The sequence below is a fragment of the Zootoca vivipara genome, chromosome 2 (genome assembly GCF_963506605.1).
Source record: "Zootoca vivipara chromosome 2, rZooViv1.1, whole genome shotgun sequence".
Lineage (NCBI taxonomy): Eukaryota > Metazoa > Chordata > Lepidosauria > Squamata > Lacertidae > Zootoca > Zootoca vivipara.
This window is the reverse complement of record NC_083277.1, coordinates 47,996,434-48,019,419: the sequence shown is the minus strand read 5'-3', so window position 1 is coordinate 48,019,419 and position 22,986 is coordinate 47,996,434. Positions and strand designations below refer to the sequence as shown.

Below are 22,986 nucleotides of genomic sequence, written 5' to 3'. Positions count from 1 at the left end.
TAACTAGAACGTACCCTATGTTACATTGCAAAAATAGCACTTTCTTCAGTGAACTAAAATATCCTTGGGGGAAATATTGTGACACACACACTATCCCGTATACCAAAAAGCAAGTGGCTCAGAGTCAGAAAAAGTACCATTTGTACTTTTACAAATTATAGGTTATAATTCCGAAATAGTTTCTGCAGCCAGACTCATCTAAAAGAGGCACTAAATTGGTCCTCTCTCTACTTTGCATTTGCTAGCAAATAAAGGTATTTTGAAGCGAAATACACCCTGGACTGGGTGTGGAGAGTGCAGCTGAATGGGACACCGCTGTGGGCAGCCTGAGGAAGTACCATCCACCTTGGCCCTGCCCATAAAAGCATGTCTAGAGTGAGAGGCAAATGTGATGTCCGCTGTTTCCAGGAGCTCTTTTCTTTGTGAGACTTTTGTGGGTGAGCTGAGAGTTTGTTTGGGCCCTGAGTGAGAACTCAGAGGCTGAGAGAAAGGTGTGCCTGAAGGAAAATGAATTGATATTGATTTTTATATATTAGTACCTTTATATTAATAGTACATTTTTATTTGTAATTGTATTTTTGTAATATTTTGTTTTTCAGTTTTCTGTACACCACTTACATATATTTTTAATATATTAAGCAGTACAGTGGAACCTTGGTTTATGAACACCTTGGTTTACAAATTTTCGGTTTACAAACGCCACGGACCCATCTGGAACAGATTAATTCACTTTCTATTACTTTCAATGGGAAAGTTCGCTTCAGTTTATGAATGCTTCAGTTTAGGAACAGACCTCCGGAACCAATTACACCCATGCTTCGGGTTAAGTACGCTTCAGGTTGAGTACTCCGCAGACCCGTCTGGAATGGATTAATCCACTTTCCATTACTTTCAATGGGAAAGTTCGCTTCAGTTTATGAACGCTTCAGTTTAAGTACTCCGCGGACCGTCTGGAACAGATTAATCCACTTTCCATTATTTTCAATGGGAAAGTTCACTTCAGTTTATGAACGCTTCAGTTTATGAACAGACTTCTGGAACCAATTGTGTTCATAAACCGAGGTACCACTGTATATAAATAAAATAATCAATAATCAAATAATGTTGATGCTGCTGCTATTAGGCCCTCCTATATATTTTTGTCAACTGCAAAAATGCAGTCCTGTGCTCTTCTACTCAGCAGTAAGTCCTGTTTAGTTAAGTGGAATTTACTTCCAGGTAAAGTGAGTGCAGGATTTCAGGATGAAAGAGCAATCCTATTTAACTCCAGCCAAAGGATAGAGATACATCACTTCTATGCTTACCTTCCAAGTCCTGGACTGCAGAATCCGGGACCGGCAGCTGCGTGACACCGGAAGTTGCGTTGACGCAACTTCCGGTGTCACTTTGCCCTTCTATGGGCACCAAAAATGGCCGCCGCCAGCTTCAAAAGTCACGTCTACGCATGTCCAGAAGTGCGTAGACGCAACTTCCGGTGTCGCTCTGCCCATCTATGGGCACTCAAAATGGCCACCGCCAACACCGGAAGTCGTGTCTATGCACTTCCGGACATGCGTAGACACGACTTTCGAAGCCGGTGGCGGCCATTTTTGGTGCCCATAGAAGGGCAAATCAGGAAAAAAATGGCCGCCGGCAGGAGCAAATAACGGAGAAAAAGAGATGAAGTGATACAGGGGACCGCCGGGAAAAGGCAAGTAAAAACAGGGGTTTCCCGGGGAAAACGGGATACTTGGCAGCTATGCTTCTATGCTGGTGAAACAGCTACCATGCCCTTGACCTACATTCCTAGAAGTAGTCGAGAATTATTATCAGGTAAGCAACCAGCTTCAATCAAAAAGACACAAGCTCACTATTTTCAGTCTCCTCCATCAATCCAAGGTTTGGGGCAAAGTAAAGCATTTACTCTTAGTGGAAAGATTCACCCGTCCCAATATCATGTTTCCATGTGTATTCCTACATTTCAGCGGGCATCTTGCTAACTGGTCACAGGTACGCTAGAGTTAAATGAGACGGAAAGGAAGGGCCTGGGTGCAGGTGGCAAAGGGCAACAGAAAGGTTTGGGCAAAATAAGCTGGTGGTGGAGGTAGGGATGTGGTAGTTGCCACACACTCACCCAGAGCCCATTTTCATGACCACATTTCTGCATGTGTCCCCTCATCAGTTGGGGGAAGCATTTCTGTAGTTCAAAATAGGTGCTGAAAGTAATCTGAAAATGTGGGGGTAAGTTGAAGTTAACTACCCTGTGAAAGAATGACTGACTTTCAAGTCAGAATGAGGAAATATTGGTTAAGGGAACAAACAAAATAATGTGGTGTTACCCTGAGGTTTTACTGTGGGGTTCCATGATGAATCAAACCACAAAGTTGAATCATTTGGAAGACTAGCCTCAATGTTTTCAGTGGTGACATGTCTTCCCTTAAGTGAGCTGTTTTTATACTGTGCAACTAATTTGCCTTGGCTGAACACTTCACTACTGGGCCTCCTAAAACAATTGTGTTTCCTGGTAGAGAACTGATGACATAAGGTGTTTCCAGTAGCTACAGAAAGAGTACTAGGATGGTCCTGCTTTGCAAACTGGAAAAAAAAAAACATTTGGGGGGGGGGGATAAAAAAGAAAAAAACTGAAAAGAATAGCAGAATGTGGCACATTTATTTTCATTCAAAAATGAATAACTTTCCACATTTTATCAATATTCACCTTTAATTGTTCAGAAGTGACATCTAGAGTGGTTTACTTAAGTTTATAATTAGGAAAATAGTTCAGCATATAGCAACTCCACTTTTATATATATATCAGAGATGGGGAATCTGTGGTCCTTCAGATATTGTTGTATTCCCAACTCCCATCAGCTGCAGTCAGCAGGAATGGTGGGAGTTTTAGTCCAGCATCACCTACAGGACCACAGATTCCTCAAACTTGCTCTGTGTAATAAATCCTTTGATACTTTAACTACTTTTACCTATAAACTTTGCCTTTTCCTCACTTAGTTACACTTCCTCACATTTTTGTACCTCCTCAGTCAGCAGTGACTTAAAAATCGCCATCACCACAAAATGTGTATACTGCTTGATTGTAAAAGCTTCATAGAATTGTGGAGTTGGAAGGAACCCCAAGGGTCATCGAGTCCAACCCCCTGCAATGCAGGAATCTCAGTTACAGCATCCATGACAGATGGTTATCGAACTTCTGCTTTAAAACCTCCAAGGAAGGAGAGTCCACCACCTCTCGTGCGAGTCAGTTCCACTGTCAAACAGCTCTCACTGTCAGAAAGTTTGTTGAAATTTCCTTTCTTGTAACTTGAATCCATTGGTTCGGGTCTTAGCCTCTGGAGCAGGAGAAACAAGCTTGCTCCTTCTTCCATGGGACAGCCATTCGGATATTTGAAGATGGCTATGATATCTTCTTTCAGTCTCCTCTTTTCCAGTTTCCTCAACGATTCCTCATAAGGCTTGGTTTCCAGACCCCTTTTTATCTTGGTTGCCCTCCTCTGCACATGTTCCAGCTTGTCAGTATCCTTAAACTGTGGTGCCCAGAACTGGACACAGTACTCCAGGTGTGGTACTATTATTTCCCTTGGCTGAGACACTATACTTCTGTTGAATACAGCCTAGATTAGCTTTTTTTTTTTCTTTTTTTTTGCTGCTGTATCACACTGTTGACTCATTTTAATATTGTGGTCTACTAACACCCCTAGATCCTTTTCACATGTACGACTGGCAATCCAGTTGTTCCCATCTGTCTTCTGTGTAAAAACCATGATGATCTATATGAATTTTTGTCTCTGACCCATATTTTTGCACTATTTTTGCTGGAAACCTCTAGATCCATGGTTTTTATGGTTTAGTCCAGGCATCCCCAAACTGCGGCCCTCCAGATGTTTTGGCCTAAAACTCCCATGATTCCTAGCTAACAGGACCAGTGGTCAGGGGTGATGGGAATTGTAGTCCAAAACATCTGGAGGGCCAAAGTTTGGGGATGCCTGGTTTAGTCAATGGAGTAAGATGTGCCCTGTGATATGATGGTTGGGAGTGGGGGACCAGTGGCAAAAATGTGCAATTTCAAGAGCATCTGGTTTACTGGATCTGATGTGTATGAGAGCACCCCTCTTTTCATCTTATGATGAAGGGGGCACTGAGTATGCTGAGGCTACAATAACTTTGCAGCATTCAAGGAAGTCCTCAAGAGTACCATGCATAGTTGCCAAGTTTTCCCTTTTCTCGCGAGGAAGCCTATTCAGCATAATGGAAAATCCCTTAAAAAAAGGGATAACTTGGCAGCTATGGTACCATGTTGATCAAGAGCACCATGCTGGTGACCTGCGAAACGTATTTTATATTTTTAATAGACATAATGATGCCTGTCCTGCTTTCTAACTTGCATGGACTGTGGTGAGTTGGATATTGTGGAGAAAGTATATTGTGAAGAAAGTATATGACATAACTCTCTGCATCTCTTGGTCCAGTGGTGGCTTATGGTATTGACTTGTGTATCCTCCCCCTCCTGCCGAAGCAAGAACATTTGAAAGGCATATCATGGGGGGGGGGAGTAGCACCACCTGAACATCTACCATTCCTCTCTCACATGTATCATTTCACAAGCAACATTTGATTTGGAAAGTTGAAATTTTCCCAAGGATTTTTAATTCAAAATCAGGTTGCATTTGCTCAACGACAAGCCGATGCTGACATTTCCTTCTTAACTTTGTCAGCGTCAAAGAAAATTGTATACCTTGATCTCTAAATTGCAGACCTAGGCCAGAGCCTTCCTTCCTAAAATGCATGCACAAGTTATTTATAGATATTAATGTACATTGCATTCTGGTAGGAAAGTGAATTCTACATAAAGAGAGAAAAAGCACCCGTTTTTATTTATAAAACTATATTTACTTGCATCAGGAGTACTTTGTTTTGTTAGCCTTTCTCAAACTGGCAAGCAGCTGCTCTCTTTTAAAAGTGCATAGCTTGGCCACTACTGATTTACCTTGCATAGTAGCTGTAAACTAAGCAGGGGATCACAGTCATTACCAAACAAGTTTTTATAGGAGCTTCCAAATGTTTAATATTCCCTTTTTTCATGAATGGATGTAATTTAGACATTAAATGACCCTATTTCAATATTGCTGCAAATCTCCCAAGTTAGTATGCTGGGAATAATTAAGGCTTGTTGATGTTTTTTCTAAGCACTGAAGGCGCCACTTAACTTTGGAATGGGCCCAAGTTCTCAGTGAAGGAACACTTCAAAAGTTAGTCAGAGTTTAGTCCTCTGAATCAGCGATTCCAAGAATATAAAGTTATGCTGGAGGGAGGAGAAAACATATTTTAAAAATAAAACATTCAGAAATGTTTTAATGCTTTTCTACTTCTACTTTTAATGCTTATGTGGAATTAAATCACTGGAAGTATTCGTGGTCTCGTTTTGTTTAACATTTTGTTAGACTCCAGATGGCATAATTTAGTGTTCGGTATTGGTGTTTATTTTCAAAACTGAAGTCATTTGTTGAAACATGAATCATGCCAGAGATCAGTTGTTTAATAATTGCCTCATCGAGCGGATGTTTACAAAGAAAAGGTGAATCTGAGGGGGAGTATTTCACCCTAATTGGAATACAGTCCATATGCCAATATATAAAGTAGATTCGAATTGTTTTTAAGTGTCAGTCTTTCACTGTGTGCATATATGAAATATACACCAAATTTTATTTTTTAAATGTCAGCTATAAATATAATCTTTCCAATAAGGTAAGTTTAAATGAGATGTTAAAATCCATCCATCCAATAACTTTAATAATGTTAAAAGTGTATTGCCCAGCTTGCCAAAGAGTAATGCCTTAACTCTACCGATACCATTATATTTACACCAGATTTATTCTAGTTATTTTCTTTTTCAGGACCAAATCTTTTCGTGGGAAAAAGGTCCATGGGGAATATGACATTAAAGTTGAACAGGTATCAATTTAAGAATTTCATTTCATTTCCCCATATTTCTGTTTATTTGATATCTATCTATCTATTTATTTATCTATTTTTATTTATATATTTACATGATTTGTATAGCACCCTTAGCATGATCACAGTGTGGTTCACAAAATCAAATAAGAATTTTTAAAAATCCATAAAATCGCACAATCCTTAAAATATACAACTCCATTCATTACAGTTCACTAGATAGCAGTTTACTAATAGCAACAGCAGCAACTAATCCATTCATATGATCAGGTCTCTCATTCAAACACCTGCTGAACAAGGCACTTCTAACCAACTGCCTAAACTGCAAAGTGTTGAGGCTGATCATCTCCGTAGGGAATTCCACATGTGAAGAGCCTCCACTAAAAAGGCCCTTTTCTGGGCCACCACACCATGTACATCATTCTGCGACGGGACCATCAAGAGGGCCTCATCTACTAATCTTAGAGCATGAGCATGCTAACATGGAAGAAGTTGGAAGTTGGGCTTGTGGAGGTTTGGGTGCTGGACCATTAAGAGCTTTAAATGATAAATGTCAAAGTAAGCACCTTGAGTTAGGCCCAGAAAACAAGTGGCAATCATTTTCACTGCTTTAATATGGGAGTAACCACAGGTCTTCTGCGATTATGCTAACAGTAATATGCTCACAGCCTGCTGCTCCCACCACTATACTTGCTGCAGCTTTTTGCACTAGTTGCAATTTTGTTGCTGCCTTCAGGGACAGCTGCAAACAGTAGTCCAGTTTGGAGGTTGTCAGACCATAAATAACTATGGCCAGGTTATACCTATTTAGATGGGACCGTAGTATGCTCACCGAGCCAGGGGTAGATCCTCCTAGGCACCAAGGTCACCTGGCTGGCCTCAAGTGACAATGATGGTTCCCAAATTACAGTATGCACCTGCTCCTTCAAGGAGAGAGCAGGAAATTCTACTAACTCCCAGACACAGCTCCTGCCCACCCATGACACCTACATCTTGTCTGGATTCAGCTTCAGTTTTGACTCCTGGTCAGCCGATTGCTATTTCCACTCTAACTGCCTCTCTTGGTACCAATGGAACAGGGAGACAGAGCTTACTGCAAAATGCCTGATGATTGCTCCCAGTGGTTTCCTGAATAACAACTTGTGCCATGTATTGTTAAAATACAGTACTCAGTTTGTTGAAGAAAGAGCACATGGATATCACTTGGAAATCTGTCAGGACTATAGTGAAATTACATATATACTTGACAGGAAAATCCTCACAGTAACATAGGCTTTGTGGTAAATCTCGCCTGAAAACATTTCAGAGGCTGTTGGAAAAGATCTGGACTATGTTGGATTAAAAGGATTGGAAAGAACTTGGAACTTTGATTAGAATGGCAGCAATTATCGATATTCAGAACCCTCAGAATTTGAAGCATGGGGAAGTAAATTTTTGGCATAATATTTGGTTTAATAGATATATATATTTGTATAATTTGGAATAATTGGTTTGATATGATTGATTTGTAAGCGAAAATCTAATAAAATTGATTTTTTTAAAAAAGAAATTACATATATACTTTTATATAAAACCAGTATAAATGCAGGCTACAGAAACTCTGCACAGCTGGTAGATCCATGACTTTCTTCTGAAGTTGTACAGTGACTAGCATCAGCCTAAAAGTTGGTTCTTATACCAACATATTATAAAAGGTGCTCAAGAGGAGCCCTGATCTCCTATTCATCCAGAATTGTTTGTATGGAGTTCACACACCCCCAAGTGCATGATAACCATTTCACCTTATTTTTAAACCACACATTTGTACTTGATATGTGGTAAGAATTCTTCTTATTGTTTGGCAGAATGACAGGATACCCTGGAGACAGAATGATTTGATCAACTGTATAGATTTGAAGATACAGTAGTGTTTTTTTCTAGACGCATACTGTTTCTGGCTTTCATCTGAAAAATATTTTCAGGAGTGGGATAGGATTCTAAACAGGATTGCTAACTCGTGCCTTCAGAAAAGAACTCCTGTAGCAACATCTAGCAACTTCTTCTGGCACCCTCCTCAACGAAGGGAGAAGTTTCACATGTCCAAACTCTTCCTTCCTTCAGATGACAAAGATAGAGCTAGGAACATTAACACTTAGTAGAGTAACAGCTTAATTAAATACGTGAAGAAGAATCTAATCTGACACAATTGATTATGGAGGTTCTTTTTTTCTTTTCTTACAGGCACAGTTTTCAGAGGTCAATTTGATAGCTCATGCTGATGGCAATTATGCTATAGACATGCAGGCATTCCGAAATGGCACTAAAGTTGTTAGGTAAGTTGTTGTTTTTTCTCTCCTCATAAAAACAGAAATTAACTTAAAGCAGTAGAAAACTACCATATTGCTAAAACCAACAGTGTTCTTTTGAATTATTAAATTAGATCAGCATTTAGCTAGGGGCGAAACTAGGCTTTATTCCACCTGGGTCAAAGATATTATTATTATTATTATTATTATTATTATTATTATTATTATTACGGTATTATTTATTTATTTATTTATTTATTTATTTATTTATTTATTTATTTGTACCCCGCCCTGGCTGGGTTTTCCCCAGCCACTCTGGGCGGCTTCCAACAAAAATTTAAAATACATTAAAATGTCACACATCAAAAACTTCCCTGAACAGGGCTGCCTTCAGACCCTGTTTGGCACCCTCCTCCCATATGCATTTGCTTACACACACACACACACACACAAACACACAAACACACACACAGGCTGGCAGCCTCAATGGTACCAGGGCAATGGTATCTGGAGGCTTCACCCAGGGCAAATAAAATAAAATAAATAAAACAGCTTAGCGCCCCCGTCCACCCAGTAGCTATGACTCTGATTTAGCGAACTCTGTTTTGATCACTTTGTAACTTGTAAAGCAAAAGAACAACTCTTAATAGCAATGAGACATAGCAATGAAATTAGCTTTAGGCAAATTTATTTTTCAAATTATAAAAATATTTTCTGAAACCGTTTATTCCTTTGGTTAGGGTATTTGACTCACGTTGCTTGTTTCTTTAAAGGTGATTTAGTATTTGTGGAAGCTTACCTCCAATACTGTTCAAAACTTCCTGTCTTTGCAGAACTAATGAGTCATTATAATAAAGTCATCTACTATACTAAGGAAGGTTTATTAGGTGTTGTCCCTGTTCCTTTGAAATAAATAGAAGAGGGAAGGAACCCCACAAATAACAAATGGTGCTGTGATGCACCAGTGATTAATACTTACAAAGGGCTCATTGCAGGGAGTTGGACTAGAAGACCCTCAAAATCCCTTCCAACCCTACAGTTTTATGATTCTATGATTCCCTGCTCCTGGAGGGATCCCCATACCAGAATCTTATTCTTCCCATTATTCTTCCCTTTCCCGCTTGGAGCATACATATCATGATGCCAAGGTATTATTGGAAGGCAGTTAGTTCAGCTGGTTAAAGCGTGGGGCTGATAATGCCAAGGTTGTGGGTTCAATTCTCATGTGGACTAGCTGCACATTCCTGCATTACAGGGAGATGGTCCTCAGGGTCCCTTCCAGCTGTACAATTCTGTGACATCTGAGCCTCTGTGAACAATGCTCTGAATAGTGCTTTCATTTTTGCTGCAATGGGACATGGGGAAGCTAGGGCTCTGGCATGACCTGTGTGAATCTTTCCTTGCATCAGGGTTATTTATGCCTGCAATACAGCTAGACCAAGCCCGTAGTCATTCAAAAGGCTAGCAAATATTTCTGCTGATTAAATGTTATATTAAATTACCAAACTGTGCATGAGCTGTAAATATAATCAGGGAGGAACAATGTATTGATTTATAAAGATATTGCAGAACATATCTAAAAAATGATGGGTGAAAAAGGTTTTATTTTTTATTTTAAAAGAAGCTTATTTGAAATTCAGTTGCACTCCCAAGGATTTCTGCTTCAGAATTTATTCATATGTACTTCTGTGGTATAGCTAATGCTTCCATGTGATTGGTTTCCCACAGGGCCGGCTCTAGGTAGACCCCTGGTGGCGTGGTGCACCAGGGCGCCAGCCCGGTAGGCAGGGCGCCGCGCAGAAACCATGCTGCGCCCTGCGAGGGTGGGGGCGCCAGAGCGATCTCCGCCCCTCAGCGCCAGGGCGCGCGACCTGCTTGAGACTGCCCTGGTTTCCCATACCAGAATTTCAATGTCTGAAATTAGGAAACAAATAGTGGTCATAGAGGATGCGGTTAACTGCCATTTTCTGGCATTATCTGTTTCTAGGGGGCAGCAAGCTACCATATTATAGCATAGCCTACCTTCTTGTATCTCTATCTCCTTGCTCTATCATTCAACCTCCTTTTATCTGTTTGTTGCCTCCTAACATCCTATATTTTGTGCTCCTAATTCTCATACCTTATCACCTCAGTCCTGGCACTTATTTCCAACAATCCCAATATATTTTCTTCTTCTTTCTTATTAATTGTAGTTTATAGGTACAGAACGCTTTACTAAATGCTGCCCTACAGGTGATTGCCCCAGTGTCCCAGGCAATAAAAATTATTCTGATTGTTCTTTTCTTTTCATACAGATGTTGGCTTTTCCCTTTAGTTATCTAAGTAGTATAGTATATTAGGAACAAATATCAAAGATACGGTTTTCAGTGAGCATGCAGTTGCTAGATCAGAGCTGCATCACTATAGATTATAAGAGATGTCACTTGGGTAGACCAGGTATAGCTGGGGAATCTGGAGCTTCTTCTCTTGGATGTGCACCCTAGTCTTAAGCATACTTAGACAGAAGAAACTCCCATTGATTTCAGTGGGCTTACTTCAAAGTGAGCATGAATAGGACCACAGCTTTAATAACACAAATCACTGAAAGAAGAACATTGGGTTTATGGGGGCGTGCGGGCCCTGGCTTTCAGTGCAAAACGTTTCATATGAAAAAATATAGTAACCTTTGTTCTCTTACCTAGTATCTTATGTTTGTATTACTTTCATTTATAAGAAAAATAGCTTATGGAAGAAATGTTTAAATTCTCTTATTCTCCTTAGATCATTCAGGCCCGACTTCGTTCTTGTTCGACAACACTCGTTCGGAATGGCAGAAAATGAAGACTTCCGTAACTTAATCATTGGGATGCATTATGCTGGCATCCCAAGTGTTAACTCCCTAGAGTCAATCTTCAACTTCTGTGACAAGCCCTGGGTGGTAAGTTATCTGACAGAAATTCCCGAGTTCGAAGACAACCATCGCTTTGAATTGGAAGGTTGGGGAAAAGGAAGGAATCATTTTGTGTGATGCATGACAAATCTGACCATCTAGAATTTTGTAAACATTAGTTAACGCTATATTAGTCCAATGGTAGGCTTATTAACTGTCCCAACAGCTATGATTTTAATTTCTCATGTGAAAATACAAAACATTTTTACTCTATGCTGTTTTGTTACTTTTTTACGTTTTTCTTGTCTTTACTCTAAAGAGCTCAAGGTGGTATACATGTTCACATCTCCTTGCCCCCTGGCTAATTTTATCTTTACAAAAAGAAATTGAGGTGGGTTGGATGAGTAGAGGTTTGAACTTGTGTCTGTCTAGTCTGAGTCCAACACTCAAATGACTACACCACATTTGCTCCAAGTGGCAGTTCGTTTGTAGCCATCAGTACAGCCAATAGCACCATCAGTACAGAAGAGAGAGAGATCAGAAGGTTTTGGGGGCACCCCAAGGTTTGCAGAAATTTTAAGGAGGTACAAAAGCTTAAAGGGGATCCTCCTCCTCCACCCCCCATAAAAAGCCATCCCGTTAAGGGCTACACATGCTCAGTGGCCACATAATGCTCAGTGGATGATGTGACTGGAGGTAGGGAGTGGGAGAACAGTAAACGGGAAAGAAGGAGAATAGAATTGAATAGAACTGAGCATTTGGAATGGGACATGGCTGTCTGAAACCCTGAATGGGAACATTCCACACTACATGTGTGCAGATCCCACTGGTAGATATTATCGACACAAATTGCACCTGCTGTGCTTAGAGCACTCATCTTTCTCAATTTTGTTACATCTTCCTGTTGCTCTTCCTTGAGGTCTCTGTGTGTGCATGCTGTAGTGCCCATAGAATCACTCCTGCAATCAGAAAGTTAAGGTGAGGTGATAAGCTTTTTAGGATGCCTTTGCCTTAGAGCAAGCTCTTTAAAAATGAGGCACCTGCTGGCATTAAGGACAAAACCAGTTATACTTGAATCCAGCCTCTTTCTTCCTTAGGCTTCTCAGTCTTGACATTCCTGCTATTGTTTCAAAAGGTTGCTAACATTTGTGACTAGCCATGCAAGCCCTTATCATTTAAAACCAGGATGTTTTTTATCTTTCTTCACCCAGCCCTTTGCATAAGAAACTGGCTTTATAGATTTACAACATAAAATTGAAGAGCTGGAACATGCCAGTCTGAATGAAACCATAAATGGCTGAGTGTTGAGCAGGTGGGAAGGGTTTACAGTATAAAAATTTACTACCAGCTTGTCACTTATGAATAAATTTATCATTTATCACATTTTATGAAATCATATTTTACTGAATGGCTGGGTAGATCCTTTTTAGAGATATGGCATGCGGGAGTTCTAATGTTTTTTTGTTATGTTTTAGCAAAAGATTTTGGCTCTTTAAAATGCATTTATTTATTTATACCCCACCTTTTCTCACAGGAGCTCCAAGTGGTCTCCACCCCCAACCACCATCCTATCCTTGCAATAACCCTTTGAGGTCTGTTAAGCTTAGAGATCACTGGGACGCCGGTGGCGCTGTGGTCTAAAGCACTGAGCCTAGGGCTTGCCGATCAGAAGGTTGGTGGTTCAAATGCCTGTGATGGGGTGAGATCCTGTTGCTTGGTCCCTGCTCCTGCCAACCTAGCAGTTCGAAAGCACGTCAAAGTGCAAGTAGATAAATAGGTTTCGCTCTGGCGGGAAGGTAAACAGCGTTTCCGTGTGCTGCTCTGGTTTTGCCAGAAGCGGCTTAGTCATGCTGGCCACATGACCCAGAAAAACTGTCGCGACAAACATCAGCTCCCTTGGCCAGTTAAGCAAGATGAGCGCTGCAACCCCAGAGTCGTTCATGTCACAGGTCCTTTACCTTTACCTTTAAGCTTAGAGATAGTGATTAGCCCATTATAAGCTTCATACACGAGTGAAGATTTCAACCCGGGTCTCTTTTTTGGTAGGGATCTTTGCTTTCTGTCTGGTTTTTTATTTGGGGGGGGGGTGTCCAAGCATCAACCATTTTTCTTCTGTGAAATGGATATTTTCTGGTGCCCAGAGCAACATCGACTGTGAAAATGACAAGTGATCTGTCAACTCCAAAATACCCTAGAGCAATTATGGGGAATATGTGGTCCTACAGATGCTATGGTCTAACTTCCATCACCCCTGAACATTGGCTATGCCTGTTGAGGCCTATGGGAGATGGAGTCCAATATCTGAAGGGCCACATGTTCCTACCCTGGCCCTAGATAATAAATAATGCATATTCTTAATCCATGGATACCCCTCTCACCAGACCCTGGGATAAGGAATAGAACATACCAAGCCGCATTAACAGAACTTAGAGAGCATATACTGTACAATAATTCCAGTAATCTCCATACAATCTAAAAAAAAAATTAGGAAAGCAGCACCTTTCATATCAACAGAACTTCAGTCAACACAAAACTTACGGAATGCCCAAAAAGAAAAAGAAATAAAATGAGCAGTAAGCTCATTTTATTCAAAAGCCCTAAGTGCTCGCTGGGTATCTCACCAAGATAATGATTGAGAAGGGGTTCACATATAACCTAAAAAGAGTAGCCAAAATGATCAGGGAGCTGGAGCAACACCTCTACAGGAAAAGGTTAAAATGTTGGCAACTGTTTTGTTGGGAGCCAGGGGGAAGCAACTAAGGAGGAACATGATAAACATGTAATGATATTATTCATGGTACGGAGAAGGTGGATAGAGAGGAATTATATGATTGCTGTCTGCTGCTTCCAGGACCAGAGGCAGTCCTCCCATAAGGGATTCCCAAGTTCAGTCTGCACTCTCTTTTTGTACTTGAAAGGAGTGAAGAGGGGAAGAGCTCCTCTTAGTACAGCTTCCCACTCAGATTGAAGCTGCAACTGCAGTTCTGCTATTTGCTCTCTCTTCCTCCCTCCTCCTGCAGCAGTCTGAGAGAGACGCCCTTGGAAAGTTCTGTGCTCATTTTTTGTGTGGAAGCAAGACATGAGCCCATTTCCCATTTAGGTGTAATTATTTTAAATGCTGTACATTAGAGAGAGAAATGTCCTATTCTGTTTCATGGCACATGCTTACATTTGAATACATGTGAATAAAACTAAAATAGTAAAACTGTTATTATCTAAGTCTCTAATTACAGCATTAGCATTCAGTGTACCCTATACCTAGGGATTTCACTCAAAGCTACAATGTTCCACTCTTAGGATAACAAAATACATCTTGCACATTCTTTTATTATAAAATGAAAGAGCTCTCTTGCCAAGTGCTTACTATTATCTGTACAAAGCATTGGTGGTACACATAAAGATTTCAGCTGACAATCCCTTCCCCTCAATCGAGAAAAGCTCTTTAATAGATGAAAAGACAGCTTTTATATGAGAAAGGTAAGAATACAAAGTGCTAGCAATACAAAGAAAATGCACTAAGAACAAGAATTCTCGCAGTAAAATCTATGAAGGCATTGAACTATCAAGCACAGTCATCCTTGCACATCATAGAATCACAGACAGTGATCCATTTCCCCAAAGAAAAAGTAGATAGATGGCTGCAAACAGAACCAAAGATGTTTAATTTCCCCTCCCCACTGCCCCATTTTTCTTCCCTGTTATTTTTACACTTAGAAACAAATCACATAGATAACATCACTCGAACTGAATAATATTCAAATGAATCACACTCATTTTCTTTTTTGATCAAAGAACAGATGTTTTAAAATGTCTTGTGCTAGAAATTTTCTAAAGTATAAGCATAGATGTTACTGGTATATGTTCTTTATTGTTATTTCTTATAAACGTCATATGTTTAGTTACCAGGTAAAACACAATTACCATAACATTCTCCCAATTGATATGTGTTGTTTTTTCTTTATTACCATACATACAGTTGAAATGAAAATAGCTCCAGAGGGGACTTGAAACACTAGTTAGTAGCTTGAGGAGATCTTCTCATTCTAGTTTCCCACCATTTCGTGGACTATGCCATATTTAAAATTGATTCAGAGTCCTAAATTGCTTGTGCTGTTTCTTCCTGCTAATTTGTTGAAGTTACAAATCTTTAACTTATGCTTATCATTCATGTTTTGTGTCATTGTGCATCCAGCTGAACTATGTGGAGTGGCGGCAACAGAAAATTGTCTGTTGAAGGCTCAACATTTTTGTTAATGGAGAATTAAGTGTGTGATTTGAGCACAGCATGATACTCAGCTCCAATGTTGCTGTGGCTCTGAAGGGCTGTTGATTCTGCTGAGAGAAGTTGTTGTTGCAACTGAGATGTCATAGTTTGAAGACTGAGGGCATATGGAATTAAGTTCTCCTTCTTAGGTGTGACGTGTATGAGAATTGCCTTAAAAACCTGTTGAATGGCTGGTGGTTTTGCAATCTTATAAAATAACTAGTGTATTTCAGCCCGTTCAATAACGGGCTCTAGAACATCCTGGGGTTTGGAGAAGCGCTTGCGCAGCGCTTCTCCGAACCCTGGGACCTGTCATTGCTGTCAGCGGCAAGGGGACAGGAACGGAGGAGGAGAAAGCGCTGCTTTCTCCTCCTCCGTTCCTCTCCCGCAGCCGCCGACAGCAAGGACACCTCCCAGGGTTCGGAGAAGCGCTTGCACAGCGCTTCTCCGAACCCTGGGACCTGTCATTGTTGTCGGCGGCAGGGGGACAGGAACGGAGGAGGAGAAAGCGCTGCTTTCTCCTCCTCCGTTCCTCTCCCGCAGCCGCCGACAGGAAGCAGAACTCCCAGGGTTCGGAGAAGCGCTTGCGCAGCGCTTCTTCGAACCCTGGGACCTGTCCTTGCTGTCGGCGGCAGGGGGACAGGAACGAAGGAGGAGAAAGCGCTGCTTTCTCCTCCTCCGTTCCTCTCCTGCAGCCACCGACAGGAAGCAGACATCCCAGAGTTCGGAGAAGCGCTTGCACAGTGCTTCTCTGAACCCTGGGACCTGTCCTTGCTATCGGCGGCAGGGGGACAGGAACGAAGGAGGAGAAAGCGCTGCTTTCTCCTCCTCCGTTCCTCTCCCGCAGCCGCCGACAGGTAGCAGACACCCCATGGTTCGGAGAAGCGCTTGTGCAGCGCTTCTCCGAACCCTGGGACCCGTCCTTGCTGTCGGCGGCAGGGGGACAGGAACGGAGGAGCGCTTTCTCCTCCTTCCTTCCTCTCCCCCAGCCGCCGACAGGAAGGACGCGTGCACTCTCCCCCCCCTGCCTCCTCCAACCGCCGCTCCTCTCACGGGCCAGGGAGGGTTGTGAGGAGGCCTTCGCCGGCCTCCACCCTCGCTTCCCTGACGTGCCCTGCAGTGAGGCGGTGTCCGGCGGGAGCGGCGGTTGGAGGAGGCAGAGGGGGGGAAGAGTGCGCGCGCGCAGTCTCTGCTGTCCAATCCCTCTATCCCTGGGGCACATGCGCAGTACCCCAGGGACACACGGGACAGCTTGGACGCAGGGACAACTTGGACATTATTATATAGGATCCCATAGGGAAAATGCACTGAAATTCTCCTATTTGGAACCCTGATTCTAAATTCTGCACTGGGGTGAGAAATTAGGTGCAGCATGGGTCCTGGTTTGGCCTATGATGCCATTCCCACCCAAGCATGCCCAGCTGCCCCACACCTGAACATTGGGAAGTTAAAGTGAGCTTCCAATTGTTCCATGGTAAGCAGCACTGTCTGACAGGGAGCCCCGTTAGGATGATGATGATGATGATAATAATAATAATAATAATAATTTCTTATTTATACCCCGCCCATCTGGCTGGGTTTCCCAGCCACTCTGGGCGGCTTCCAACAGAAAAATAAAATAAAATAATCGATTAAACATTAAAAGCCTCCCTAAACAGGGCTGCCTTCAGATGTCTTCTAAAAATCTGGTAGCTGTTTTTCTCTTTGACATCTGATGGGAGGGCGTTCCACAGGGTGGGCTCCACCACCGAGAAGGCCCTCTGCCTGGTTCCCTGCAACTTGGCTTCTCGCAGGGAGGGAACCGCCAGAAGGCCCTCAGTACTGGACCTCAGTGTCTGGGCAGAACAATGGGGGTGGAGACGCTCCTTCAGGTATACTGGACCGAGGCCATTTAGGGCTTTAAAGGTCAGCACCGACACTTCGAATTGTGCTCGGAAACGTACTGGGAGCCAATGTAGATGAGCTGCACTGTATAAAATCTGTGCAGAAGTGTGTCAGATGAGCAATGCCAAATTGTTGTTGTTTAGCCGTTTAGTCGTGTCAGACTCTTCGTGACCCCAAATACCCAATTCAAAATTAAGCATAATTGCCATGCCTAGCTGATTCTCTTTTCATGCATATAGCGGTCACCATGGAGTCTATCAGTTTATTCTTTTCAGTGTTCCAAAACAAACATCCGCTAAATACAATACCTAAAAGAAGCTTGTTCTGTACTGTAAAAAGTAGGCACAGGCTTTTTCAGTTTAGCTAGGCCATAGGCTCAAAAGAAAGTGGAATCGCCAAAACAATACAGGTTTATGAAATTACTATTTTCTCCATCATTTGCACTTGCACGTTTTACTTTTTATGCATTCTTTTTCTGTAGGTGGGTAATAAAGAATATGGTAAACTAGAAGGAATCTTTTAACAGACTCTTGAATTTTTGATAGATAGTAATTATGGTGCTGAATAACAGTGCTGAAGTAATTTTGGTACAGCCTGCACTTTGAGCTTAGAATTCTGTTTATTTTCTTTTGCAGTTTGCTCAGTTGGTGTCCATCTACAGAACCTTGGGACCAGAGAAGTTCCCTTTAATTGAGCAAACCTTTTATCCCAATCACAAGGAAATGGTAGGTGTGAATAACAAACATAAATACCAGTTGATTCTATGTAGTAGGGAAAGGAGCTATAATAAAGCATGACTCACATTATAGCTCTGCCCACCAGCTGTTACTTGATATCAAATGCTACTTAAAAGTTCGTTTCATCCAACAGACCTTAACTTGGTTAACTACCCAGCTGAAATATCTAAAGTTCTGAAAATGGGGGAAACATTATTTAACAGACTTTAAAAATAAACCATTACAAACACTGAAATGAAAGATGTACTTTCCGGAGAAGAATTCAACGTAGCTGTCACTGACTCATCCTCAAAGGCTGTTGTGGTTTTTGAGTGCATTTGATTCATGGATTGCTGTTAACAATTGGTTTTTGTGATTATACACATGTTCAGCTTTATACTAACAAGCATTTCTCCTCTCACTTTCAAATATGCCATCTAGTACGTGATAAAATAATGGACTACCGGAAAGTAAGCCTGGAGTGGCTTCCCACATCCTCTTATTTCTCTAGACCAATGTATGTAGTGGTTTAATGTGAGTAGGAAGGATATTTTAGGATGAGAGTCTTATTCTGGGAGAAATCTTTCCCCATCCCGTCTTAGTTGAGATAACGAAAGAAAACCACTGCTGGGCAGGAAAAAAACAAAAAATTGGGTGGACCTAAGCAACCAAAAATTAGTAGCCACCAGGAGAGTGTTTAGACTTGCATCTGAAACTCAGTGCAACACCAGGAAAATCATCCACTCTCTTCCATACCTCCAAGTTTGGAGCTGGGAAGAGGAAATTTGTTCCTGATTGGAAATTTGTTCCTGATTGTGCTGCAGAGGAAGCCCAAGCCCCGTTCCCCAGATTGAAGAGGGGTGGGGTGATCCTGCACAGCTAGGAAGCCTTGGGAACCTTGTGCAATTGCAGGGACAATTGCTGCCACCGCCACCCCAGCTCTGAACTTGTTTTGTTGAGCTGTCAAGTGCACCAGCAAAAACAACAACAAACACCCACTGTCCTTTTTCAGTTCTGGAGTGGAAAGCTGGGGCTTGTTTGGCACTGTACTTCTGTAAGCAAGTCCCAACTTTCCGCCCAACCTAGAAGCTGGAGACAAGCATGGGGATCATCCAAAGAAGTCTGTGGACCTCTGAATTGCAACACAACTGTGAGGATGATCCTTGCCCAGTTCCATTGATGGAAGGAAGTCTATGGTTCATCATGCCTGCCAGAGAGCTGTGGTACACTAACCACAGTAGGACTACTGAGCTGAATTGTAGTTTGAGGAAGTAATTGTTGACTTTAGGATAGAGAACAGTCTGTGTTGGCATCAGGTGGTACTATTCTGAAAACCCTGCTATAGAATAGTTGCTATGCACCGGAAGAGTAGCATTGTTAAATGTTAAATTGTTAAATGTACAGTACAGGAATCACAAACTAGAAAATACAAATTTTGCTGTGTCGGTGGTTGAAACACCATTTCATACCTCAAGTGCTTGGGTTTTTTTCCCTCCTCCAGCTCTGGCAGATTCAGTGATGGTATTTTTTTTCAAAGAGTACAAGAGAAGCAGAATGAGGAGCACTTTACAGATACACTCTGTTACTGTGGTGTTTGCTCCGAAATATAAATGACAAATACATAATCCTGAATGTTTAGGAACACAAGTCTTGCCCTTTATATGCCATATATTTAATCGGAATCTCCTTGGAATTTGGGCTGTGTTGGAAAGATTGCTAGCTTCTCTAATTTGTATTCTTAGCATGTCTCTCACTTGTCTTACGAGCAAATGAGGCAAGCTTTGGAAAATCTTCTGCTAAAGCCAGAAATTTCTAGTTAACAATAGGTAATACAAGTACTGTATTCTTGAAGCTCCTAAGGCTGCAAGCCTAATCTCACTTACTTAGGAGTAAGGCCCATTGAATTTAATAGGACTTCTGGATAGTATTACACTGTAGATTACATACCTGGGTGTTTCCCAACAGCATATGGGCTAGAAACTTGCATTTGAATGAATTAATTTCTAAATTAGAACTCTGCTAAAAAAAGTACATGACAGAATATGCCTAGCCTTTTCTATTGATTCAAAATATTTTATTACTAAACGACGAGGGCCTTAAAAAAATTCTACACCATAAAAAGTGATTTGTAGCACAGTCCTAGATATGTTTACTTGGAAGTATGGCTCCTTAAATTCAGTGCAACTTCCCAGTAAAAATGCATTCTAATCCATATTTACCTATGAGTAAGCCCCTCTGATGGGACGCGGGTGGCGCTGTGGTCTAAACCACAGAGCTTAGGGCTTGCCGATCAGAAGGTTGGCGGTTCGAATCCCCGCAATGGAGTGAGTTCCTATTGCTCGGTCTCAGCTCCTGCCAACCTAGCAGTTCGAAAACACGTCAAAGTGCAGGTAGATAAATAGGTACCACTCTGGCGGGAAGGTAAACGACGTTTCCGTGCGCTGCTCTGGTTGGCCAGAAGCTCATGCTGGCCACATGACCTGGAAGCTGTACGCTGCGAGATGAACGCCGCAACCCCAGAGTCGTCTTTGAGTGGACCTAATGGTCAGGGGTCCCTTTACCTTTACCTTTAAGTCCCTCTGAGCATAGTGTGGCTTACTTCTGCATAGACATACGTAGGATTGCATTATGTGTTCAGGATTGCAATGCTAGTTGAATTTGGTTTTCTGATGTTTACCTGACATTCCTGAGTTTGAAATATTCACCTACAACATAGTAAAAGAATGTGTGTCCTCTTTTCTATACCAATACCACAAAGTCATGATATCTCAATAAAATTATTTTGCTGGCTGATAAAATGTCTGATTAATATTATGTATGATATATGAATATAAACATGGCCATGGTTCTTCATCTGCACATGTATTCTTTTATTATGGACATTTCACATAAGCAGTGATGACTGCAAATTTGGAGATTCTTCCTGTTGTGATTCTTTTTCTCTGAGGGAGACTTTGTAAAGGCAGTGACTTGGAAAACAGCTGATGCAGAATGACAGATAGATTTTGCAGTTTCTGTGAAAAGCTTAGCTGCTGTTGTGAGATGATCCAAAGAGAGGGAGAGAGGATTGTCACTAGTAGTGTTGGAGCCAAACCACAGTACTTAGAGACGTTGTCTAGGCAGATTTTTTTTGGTGATGTTTCAAGAGTTTCTCACAGTTCCCTTCCCCTCAACAACTTGCTGTTCAGAATTTTATACCAGAGTATTCTGATGCTCTAAGTTTGAAGCTGGTCAATCGGATATACTTGTATTCCTTTAGAAAACTCTTGGGTTCTGTTTTCCTTCTAAAAAGCAGTAAACTGCAACTGCACAAAAATAGCACTCTTCTTATCTGCTTCAGTAGATGGCTTTTAAAAATTAGCATGTTTTAGTTTTAAATGCTTATTGCTGCTTGGATGAAAGCTTAGCAATTTCCTTGATGTATTTTCACATTTACCTAAGAAAACCAGCAGTTACAAATTGACCCATGCTGCAGATTGAAATAATAGATGAGGGAACGCTGGGATTTATTTTTCAAGGAAATTACATTAGGTAGGCACTTGCTTTGTAGGTACTTGCTTTGAAGTACTGTACCTGCTATCTACTATGTAATTTATGGGATTAAAAAGTCACATGCATGATACAGTAGTAGAATATGCTTGCTATATTTAGTCCTACACTGAATAACTTGTTTCACACAAAAAGCCATATATAAATGTTGATCAAAAATCCATTTTGGAAAATGAAAGATATTTTTTCCAGAACTAATAATGTGATTTATACGCTTATTGAAGCCAATGTTTCAATGTCAAAGGACTTAGAATAAAAAACTTGTGCTACAATATATATATATATATATATATATATATATATATATATATATATATATAATCATTTTTATGGAGTCACATTCTGGGAATTGTTGCGGTACAACAACAAAAAAGTTGACTTCTACATTCTGCAAAAACTATAGCATATTCAGCTGTTTAAACATTGTTTCAGGAAGTAGATATTCTTCATAGCATGTTTCTATATGATCCTAAGCATGTTTACTGAGTAGCAAGTCCTATTGTATCCTAAAAGGTGCCTGGGGCTGCAACATATGGACCTGTCCCACTGCCTCATAATGCAGTTTGCAAAACAGGTGGAGAACAGTGGCATCTGCACTGGATTATGAAATAGTCAGAGATGCTCATGGTCAAGGAAGAACACTGTTCCTGCTTCCTCTTTTATGGTGTATCGATATAAGCAAATTTATGAGCTGGGGTGAATTCATAAATCATAGGAAGTTGTTTTATACTGAATCAGACCATTGGTCCATCTAGCTCAGCGTTGTGTACTCTGGCTGGTAACATCTCTGCACCGTATCATGCAGGAGCCTTTGCTTAGCTGCCTCTGGATGCTGGGGATTGAACCTGGGGCCTTTTGCATGCAAGGCAGATGTTGTATTACTGAGCTGCAGCCTGTGCAAATTCTGCTGTAAAACGGTGAGAAAATAGTTATCAATAATTAGGAACTACAAGCAGGTCAGTGGCCATATCACCATCAAGGGATATCATTGGAAGGTTAGCACCTCTTTAATCTCCTGCTCCAGAAGTTAGGACCCAAACCAGTTGCTTCAAGTTACAAGAAAAGAGATTCTGGCTAAACACCAGGAAGAACTTTCTGATGGTAAGAGCTGTTCTACAGTGAAACAGACTACCTCAGGAGGCTGTGGATACTCTTTCATTGGAGGTTTTAAGCAGAGGTTGTATGGCCACCTGTCATGGATGCTTTAATTGAGATTACTGCATTGGAAGGGGCTGGACTAGATGACTCTCGGGATTCCTTACAGTTCTAAGATTCTATGAATGTAGAACTATTTTGCATGAAGAAACCAGGAAATTGCATACTGAGTAGAGGCCGTTATACCCATAGCTGCCAAGTTATCCCTTTTTTAAAGGGATTTTCCCTTATGCTGAATAGGCTTCCTCACGAGAAAAGGGAAAACTTGGCAGCTATGGTTATACCTGAGCTGTCCTTGATTTGTCCCACCATATTTCA

The 22,986-nt window shown here is 41.3% G+C and overlaps 1 protein-coding gene across 1 annotated transcript in view; it reads left to right on the top strand.

Annotated features, from left to right (window-relative positions):
- Positions 1-22,986, top strand: part of SYN2 (synapsin II) — a 152,167-nt gene that overhangs the window by 60,680 nt on the left and 68,501 nt on the right. The window contains exons 2-5 of the mRNA XM_035106223.2: positions 5,889-5,946; positions 8,167-8,258; positions 10,992-11,148; positions 17,884-17,973. Of these exons, the coding sequence (XP_034962114.1) occupies positions 5,889-5,946; positions 8,167-8,258; positions 10,992-11,148; positions 17,884-17,973 (397 nt within the window). The remainder of the gene's footprint in view (positions 1-5,888; positions 5,947-8,166; positions 8,259-10,991; positions 11,149-17,883; positions 17,974-22,986) is intronic.